Genomic DNA, 9,346 nt, shown 5'->3' with positions numbered 1-9,346 from the left:
CATACAGTGTGATATTAGTTTCAGGCGTACAATATAGTGATTCAGCACTTCCATACATCACCAGTTGCTTATCATAGCAACTGTCCTCCTTAATTCCCATCACCTATTTATTTCACCTGTCCTCCCACCCATCTCCCCTCTGGTAACCATCAGTTTGTTTTCTGTCGTTAATAAAACAAGTTTTTTAAAATGAAAACATAAAAATTAAAGTTAATGTAAATTCTGTCATAACATTAAGATATTTACAAACTACAAGGCAAACATTTATAAAAAGATACGTATGGAATACATTTAATAAGCTAATAGGAATTTGGCAGTAGACGTATTCTAGCATGTTAGAAAATTTGCAGTTTTTCTTGTAACCCAGGACTCAAGAACATCTTAATTATAATCAATTGTACTATAAATTTTACCTCTTTATACTGCGTGGTGGCTACTTCCTTTTTTGCCTCTATGGTAAAATGTAACATTACTTTGTAATGATATAGAGACAGAATGGTTAACCTCATATTAACAGGGTTGCTGGAATGTTAGTATTATCACCAAGTGGCTTTTGTGTTATTCAATAACTATGTCATAATTACATTTGATTATTTGCTTTAATATTACATTTTATAAAGTATTTTTCTGATATTTATTTCTTAAGCAATTACATTTTTTTACCTTCTATTAAATAAAAATATTAACCTATGTGTTTTTAGGAATTCACTGTTAAAATACTTAACCAAGGATTTCCTTATAGCGCATTGAAATTTGGATCACTTATTCAGTACATATTTATTGAGCATCTATTATAATGCCACACACAGAGAAGAACTCTGTATTAGCAACAAAAACTTGTTTGTGCACTTCAGAAAACTTGACCCTTCAAAAATATTTTTGTATAATAAAAGGTATATATGAGCCTACATGGCTCAGTCTGTTAGGCATCTGACCCTTGGTTGTGGCTCAGGTCATGATCTCCTGGTTCACGGGATTGAGCCCCAGGGGCTCTGTGCTAACAGGGTGGAGCCTGCTTGGGATTTTCTCTCTCCTCTCTGTCCGTCTCCCACTCATTTTCTTTCTCTCTCTCTCTCTTTCTCAAAACAAATAAACATTAGAAAAATACTTTTGTATGATAATGAGTGTTTTAACATCACCTGTCTACATTTTTCTTCAATATACGGGCCACTAGAATCCCTACTGTCACTGGAATTGCTCAGAACCCTATGTTTCATTTTCTTAAGATAATTTTTAATCTCCTAGAACTCCAGTTGTACCATTTCTCTGTTTAAGACTTTTGCGATAGATTGGCTACTTGTATTGGGCCTAATTCCTCGCTTCAAACGCCAACCTTAATCCTGCCATAAGCTAGTTTTAGTCTCATCCAGTCATCATGGCCTTTTTTTTTTTTCATATCCATTTCTCAACTAAATTTTCTTGGCCTTCACATAATCCAAGATCATGTTTTTTATTAATCTTTTAGAATCTTACAAGCAGTCTTCTCACTTTTTTTTTTTAATTGGGTAATTTAGGAGAGCTCACTAACTACCCTTATTTCTATCATGATATATACATTAGGGCTCCTAAATGATCATAAGGATCCAAAATGTACTGAGTATTTAAAGTGACAGGATCCTTCTCAAAGGAGCAATTTTAACAGGATCCTTCTCAAGGGAGCAATCTTAACAGACAAATTAATAAACAGAATGATGACTAAAGCAAATGAAGGAGTTAAGTCTAAAAAAAGTCAGGTTTAGGGGCACCTGGCTGGCTCAGTCAGTAGTGTGCAAAAAGAGCTCCACGTTGGGTGGAGAGAGAACTTAAAAATCTTAAAGAAAAAAAGGTTTCTATAGTTCATAACCTCACATTTCTTATGCATACTAAAAATGAATTCTAAGCTTACTGGGATAGAGAACTATTGTACAGTCAGAAAATAATCTTTATTTATTTTATTGTTAAAAAAGTTACATACAAATGAATTATTACCACAGTGCATTCATTGATTGGGGTTCTTGCCGCCTTGTGGCATCCAGGATCCTGGTTGAAAGGTTTTACCAGTGCTGGTGGGAGCCACTGAGGGTTCTTCCTTTCCAAAGTATGGAGCAGAGGCGTGGCCTTTGATCTGAGTCTGAACTGGTGGAGCCAAAAGTTCTTCGTTCTCTTTGCTAAGGAGTTTTTCCTCTTCATAAAGGTCTTGGCTTTTCCTTTTAACGACTTCTCTATTTTTTTCATTCTTTAGGATTTCCTGCATATATATATTAATGAAAGAAATTATTAAATTTCTAATTAGAAGAATTAGGTTTTATGAAACTAAATAAAAACTAATAGGTTTTATGAAAATAAAAAAGCCAATAAAAATGTATATATATGATACTTGCTTTTACATTTAAATAATATATAGATAGGCACAGGACAAAAAAAAAACTATCTGATAATATACCAGTGTTCTTTGAATTAAACAGCTCTGCCATCATATACCATAATAAGGTGTGAAGGACCATAAAATAAAAATATTTACTACCCAAGAAGTGAAACTACTTAACATGAAATACTACACAAGAGCATAAGTCACTCTCTCAAAGATCTTAAGCTTAGCAGCTATATTCTGGCTCACAACTGATAAGTGATTGCACTTTCTGCTGGAGATGAAGTGAAGGTGATGATGGCCTCAGAAAGATGCTCCTACCAATCTATTTTTCTGTGGGAATTAAAGCATGGATGCTACTGCCACCCCCTAAAGTGCCAGACCCAAGTCCCATCTGTCCCTTTTTGTTCTGGGGTGGTGTGGCAGTGAGGAAGAGGAGGAGGATGGAATCAGAGTTTAGCATGCCCCAGACACCAGTGGCAGAGAGGCACTCTCAGAAAGGCTTCCTCTGGAAATGCAAGCTGGTGCAGCCACTCTGGAAAACAGTATGGAGGTTCCTCAAAAAACTGAAAATAGAACTACCCTGCAACCCAGCAATTGCACTACTAGGCATTTATCCACGGGATGCAGGTGTGCTGTTATGAAGGGACACATGCACCCCCATGTTTATAGCAGCACTATCCACAATAGCCAAAGTATGGAAAGAGCCCAAATGTCCATAGATGGATGAATGGATAAAGAAGATGGGGTAGATCTATATCTATCTATCTATCTATCTATCTATCTATCTATCTATCTATCCATACACACACAATGGAGTATTACTCGGCAATCCAAAAGAATCAAATCTTGCCATTTGCAACTACACGGATGGAACTGGAGAGTAATATGCTAAGTGAAATTAGTCAAAGAAAGACAAAAATCATATGACTTCACTCCTATGAGGACTTTGAGACAAAACAGATGAACATAAGGGAAGGGAAACAAAAATAATATAAAAAACAGGGAGAGGGACAAAACAGAAGAGACCCATAAATATGGAGAACAAACTGGGGGTTATGGGAGGGGTTGTTGGAGAGGGGATGGGCTAAATGGGTAAGGGGCACTAAGGAATCTACTGAAATCATTGTTGCACTATATGCTAACTAATTTGGATGTACATTTAAAAAAATAAAAAAACAAAAAAAATGCTTCCTCAAATCAGTGCAAGCTATTTGTACAATGGAGTTCAGTCCCTAAGAGTTGCTATTCTACCTCGAAAGATCTATACCCCCAAATTACTGTATTTCATTGAATACAATCGAAACACTGAATTTTAGATTTAAGAAGCATCACTGTTACATATCCCACTAAAAAGGGCAAACTCTACATATCCTCATTTCAGAGTTGTTAAAATTTGAAAAGATGTGCGTCTTAAAAACAGATGAAATATAGCCATTACATCTTTTATCTTAACTGATTCCTTCTTCCTCTTCTATCTTAATTCCTTTGAAATGGGTAATATTTTTAAATGTTCTTTTTGCTTATCTGTATTTAAAAAAATTTCCTTAACATATATGTTATGTATGAAAAGAATTGAATGATAATGAAACTAATATTTGACAACACTGACAAAAACAAATTGGTGCAGCTACTCTGGAAAACAGAATGGAGGTTCCTCAAAAAGTTAAAAATAGAAGTATCCTATGATACAACAATTGCACTAATACGTATTTACCCTAAGGATACAATAATACAGATTCAAAGGGGTACATGCACCGTGATGTTTGTGGCAGCATCCAGTGATGAATGGATAAAGAATATGTGAGATGTACACACACACACACACACACACACACACACACACACATTAAAATTTTTTTAATGTTTCTTTTTGAGAGCATGAGCAGGGTAGGGACAGAGAGAGACAGACACACAAAATCCAAAGCAGGCTTCAGGCTCTGAGCTGTCAGCGCAGAGCCTGCCGTGAGTTTCGGACACACAAACTGCAGGATCATGACCCAAGCCAAAGTTGGATGCTTAACCACTAAGCCACCCAGGTGCCCCAAGAGTAGTCAGATTTTTAAGCATCCTGTTGAATTCTCAGGTGAAGTGACGATGCATCACAAAGAAAATTTCTCCCTTGGGGTGCCTGGGTGGCTCAGTAGGCTAAGCGTCCGACTTCGGCTCAGGTCATGATCTTGGGGTTTGTGAGTTCGAGCCCCGCATCAGGCTCTGTGCTGGGAGCTCAAAGCCTGGAGACTGCTTGGGATTCTGTCTCCCTCTTTGCCCCTCCCCCACCCACACTCGGTCTCTCTCTCTCTCTCTCTCTTTCTCAAAAATAAACATTAAAAAATTAAAAAAAATTAAAAAAAAAAAGGAAATCTCTCAATATGATACTGGAGATACTGGAAGTAGACAAAAATACTTTCCCACATCTCCATACACTTTAGTACCCTCTGTGACCTACTGTGTCTTCATGGAAGTTCTTGGAGCAGAATGAAAGCTACGGGACAGGGTTGAATTTACACTATTAACCAACCACAGGTAGCAAAACGCTACTGAGAAGTTCCTATGCAGCTTGTTTGGTTTTGGTTTAAGAGGATCAGTCACATGGCCTGAAGCTGCCCATGCCTGCTTTATTTACCTCAGCTCTACTGCTGCAGTCTTCCAGCTGGCATAAGCCTCTAGCTTCTGCATAAAGGAAAACTGAGGGCAGAGAGCTGTTCTTTCTTTTGCTCTGTTTTCACATTTCTCTTCATTCACCATTACTCTACCAAATCAGTTTGGTAACTGCCAACAACAGCCATCTAGGCAAACAAAAAGCCAATATGAATACATTAATTATTTTAACATATGAAGATAGATTAAAAATTTCAGAGTTGAAAAACATGGAGATTATAATTTCTCCTAGAAAAGAATTTACTTCTTTTTTCTTTTTTTAAAAACTAATTGTTGGGGCGCCTGGGTGGCGCAGTCGGTTAAGCGTCCGACTTCAGCCAGGTCACGATCTCGCGGTCCGTGAGTTCGAGCCCCGCGTCAGGCTCTGGGCTGATGGCTCGGAGCCTGGAGCCTGTTTCCGATTCTGTGTCTCCCTCTCTCTCTGCCCCTCCCCTGTTCATGCTCTGTCTCTCTCTGTCCCAAAAATAAATAAAAAAACGTTGAAAAAAAAAATTTTAAAAACTAATTGTTACCAGACCCCTCCTAACGGCTTCCAGGAAAATTAGACAGAATATAAATCATGTATGAAAGGAAATCTAGTTTTGTAAATATTTGTAATAGATAAAATGAAAGTACTTAGGTAGAAAAAATAGGAATTTGTGCACTTAAAGATAAACATCATTTTTAATAAAGCCTATTTTACAGTAGAAATTACCATAAAATAAGAATTCCTCCTTATATTTCCTTTGAACAACACCTTACGTCTCAGTATGTTCATCAATAAAAACAGTATGTTTGTTTCAATGTGTAGAGATAAACCAAGAGCAAACAGGTCTTCCTTCAGATAAATGTTTATATGTTTAAAAAAATCCTTTTATTTGCTGCTTTTTAAAAAAAATATTATTTTTAACATTTATTTATTATTGAGAGTCAGAGAGAGACCGAGCATGAGCATGGGAGGGACAGAGAGAGGGGGAGACACAGAATCCAGAGCAGGCTCCAGGCTCTGAGCTGTCAGCACAGAGCCTGACATGGGGCTCAAACTCACAAACTGTGAGATCAAGACCTGAGCCAGGTGCTTAACCAGGCACCCCTATTTGCTGGTTTTTTCCCCTGACAGTATTTTTCAACATAAAAAAAGATCGTTGTTTCACTTGCATTGTACCACAATTTACTTAATGAACAGACCTACTGTTGTCTCCAATATTACACATTTTCATTTAAAAAAATAGCACCCTGATGACCATCCACACATTCGCTGTCCCTGAAACACAGTTGCAATGCCAAAATACCTCTTACTAGCTGGGACACCAAGAAGGTCACTTAACTTTTTTCAATCTCAGTTTATCTGAAAATGGGAATGAAGTGACTGTGTATATATAAATATTTACATGTCAAGTACTCATCTGTATACTGTTCACATTGATAGGCTTTCTGAAAGTTTGTGGTTAAGACCATGGGCTCTACTGGGTGTTGTATGTAAGTGATGAATCACTGAATTCTGCTCCTGAATCCAATACTGTACTGTATGTTAACTAACTACAATTTAAATAAAAACATGAAAAAAAAAAAAAAGACCATGGGCTCTGAAGCAAGACTACCTGCATATAAATGCCAGTTTGGCCATGTACTAGCTATGTGACCCCATCAATGTTGCTTAACCTCTCTGTGTTTCAGTTTCCTCATGTGTAAAATGAAGACAACAATGCTGTCTTCTTCACTGGGCTGTTCTAAGGACTGCGCAAGAATGGACTGCTGGGCAATGATAAGACAATAGAAGAGGGTACAGGTGACTTTTTAAACAGTGGACTTTTTTTTTTTTGAATCACTTTATTTATTTATTTATTTATTTATTTATTTATTTATTTATTTAATTATAATATATGAAATTTATTGTCAAATTGGTTTCCATACAACACCCAGTGCTCATCCCAAAAGATGCCCTCTTCAACACCCATCACCCACCCTCCCCTCCCTCCCACCCCCCATCAACCCTCAGTTTATCCTCAGTTTTTAAGAGTCTCTTATGCTTTGGCTCTCTCCCACTCTAGCCTTTTGTTTTTTTTTCCTTCCCCTCCCCCATGGGATTCTGTTAAGTTTCTCAGGATCCACATAAGAGTGAAAACATATGGTATCTGTCTTTCTCTGTATGGCTTATTTCACTTAGCATCACACTCTCCAGTTCCATCCACGTTGCTACAAAGGGCCATATTTCATTCTTTCTCATTGCCACGTAGTACTCCATTGTGTATATAAACCACAATTTCTTTATCCATTCATCAGTTGATGGACATTTAGGCTCTTTCCACAATTTGGCTATTGTTGAGAGTGCTGCTATAAACATTGGGGTACAAGTGCCTCTATGCATCAGTACTCCTGTATCCCTTGGGTAAATTCCTAGCAGTGCTACTGCTGGGTCATAAGGTAGGTCTATTTTTAATTTTTTGAGGAACCTCCACGCTGTTTTCCAGAGTGGCTGCACCAGTTTGCATTCCCGCCAACAGTGCAAGAGGGTTCCCGTTTCTCCACATCCTCTCCAGCATCTATAGTCTCCTGATTTGTTCATTTTGGCTGCTCTGACTGGCGTGAGGTGCTATCTGAGTGTGGTTTTGATTTGTATTTCCCTGATGAGGAGCGACGTTGAGCATCTTTTCATGTGCCTGTTGGCCATCTGGATGTCTTCTTTAGAGAAGAGTCTATTCATGTTTTCTGCCCATTTCTTCACTGGGTTATGTGTTTTTCGGGTGTGAAGTTTGGTGAGCTCTTTATAGATATGGATACTAGCCCTTTATCCGATATGTCATTTGCAAATATCTTTTCCCATCCCATTGGTTGCCTTTTAGTTTTGTTGATTGTTTCCTTTGTTGTGCAGAAGCTTTTTATCTTCATGAAGTCCCAATTGTTCATTTTTGCTTTTAATTCCCTTGCCTTTGGGGATGTGTCACGTAAGAAATTGCTGCAGCTGATGTAAGAGAGGTCTTTTCCTGCTTTCTCCTCTAGGGTTTTGATGGTTTCCTGTCTCACATTCAGGTCCTTTATCCATTTTGAGTTTATTTTTGTGAATGGTGTGAGAAAGTGGTCTAGTTTCAACCTTCTGCATGTTGCTGCCCAGTTCTCCCAGCACCATTTGTTAAAGAGACTGTCTTTTTTCCATTGGATATTCTTTACTGCTTTGTCAAATATTAGTTGGCCATACTTTTGTGGGTCTAGTTCTGGGGTTTCTATTCTATTCCATTGGTCTATGTGTCTGTTTTTGGGCCAATACCATGCTGTCTTGATGATTACAGCTTTGTAGTAGAGGCTAATGTCTGGGATTGTGATGCCTCCTGCTTTGGTCTTCTTCTTCAAAATTACTTTTGCTATTCGGGGCCTTTTGTGATTCCATATGAATTTTAGGATTGCTTGTTCTAGCTTCGAGAAGAATGCTGGTGCAATTTTGATTGGGATTGCATTGAATGTGTAGATACCTTTGGGTAGTATTGACATTTTAACAATATTTATTCTTCCAACCCATGAGCACGAAATGTTTTTCCATTTCTTTATATCTTCTTCAATTTCCTTCATAAGCTTTCTATAGTTTTCAGCACACAGATCTTTTACATCTTTGGTTAGATTTATTCCTAGGTATTTTATGCTTCTTGGTGCAATTGTGAATGGGATCAGTTTCTTTATTTGTCTTTCTGTTGCTTCATTAGTAGTGTATAAGAATGCAACTGATTTCTGAACATTGATTTTGTATCCTGCAACTTTGCTGCATTCATGTATCAGTTCTAGCAGACTTTTGGTGGAGTCTATCGGATTTTCCATGTATAATATCATGTCATCTGGAAAAAGTGAAAGCTTGACTTCATCTTTGCCAATTTTGATGCCTTTGATTTCCTTTTACTGTCTGATTGCTGATGCTAGCATTTCCAACACTATGTTAAACAACAGCAGTGAGAGTGGACATCCCTGTCGTGTTCCTGATCTCAGGAGGAAAGCTCTCAGTTTTTCCCCATTGAGGATGATATTAGCTGTGGGCTTTTCATAAATGGCTTTTATAATGTTTAAGTATGTTCCTTCTATCCCGACTTTCTCGAGGGTTTTTATCAAGAAAGGATGCTGAATTTTTTCAAATGCTTTTTCTGCATCGATTGACAGGATCATATGGTTCTTATCTTTTCTTTTATTAATGTGATGTATCACGTTGATTGATTTGCGAATGTTGAACCAGCCCTGCATCCCAGGAATGAATCCCACTTGATCATGATGAATAATTCCTTTTATAAGCTGTTGAATTCGATTTCCTAGTATCTTATTGAGAATTTTTGCATCCATATTCATCAGGGATATTGGCCTGTAGTTCTCTTTTTTTACTGG

General features: G+C 37.6%; 1 protein-coding gene across 1 annotated transcript in view; it reads right to left on the bottom strand.

Annotated features, from left to right (window-relative positions):
* Positions 1-1,688: 1,688 nt before the first annotated feature.
* The window catches only part of NDUFAF2 (NADH:ubiquinone oxidoreductase complex assembly factor 2), a 174,373-nt gene continuing 166,715 nt past the window's right edge, over positions 1,689-9,346 (bottom strand). Inside the window, exon 4 of the mRNA XM_047086868.1 lies at positions 1,689-2,227. Within this exon, the coding sequence (XP_046942824.1) occupies positions 1,979-2,227 (249 nt within the window). The 3' untranslated portion in view covers positions 1,689-1,978. The remainder of the gene's footprint in view (positions 2,228-9,346) is intronic.

The sequence above is a fragment of the Lynx rufus genome, unplaced genomic scaffold (assembly GCF_022079265.1).
Source record: "Lynx rufus isolate CCGP_SWC_20201006 ecotype Redwood Valley unplaced genomic scaffold, mLynRuf1.p SCAF_1, whole genome shotgun sequence".
Lineage (NCBI taxonomy): Eukaryota > Metazoa > Chordata > Mammalia > Carnivora > Felidae > Lynx > Lynx rufus.
The sequence above is the reverse complement of the archived record's forward strand: the minus strand, read 5'-3'. Positions and strand labels throughout refer to the sequence as shown.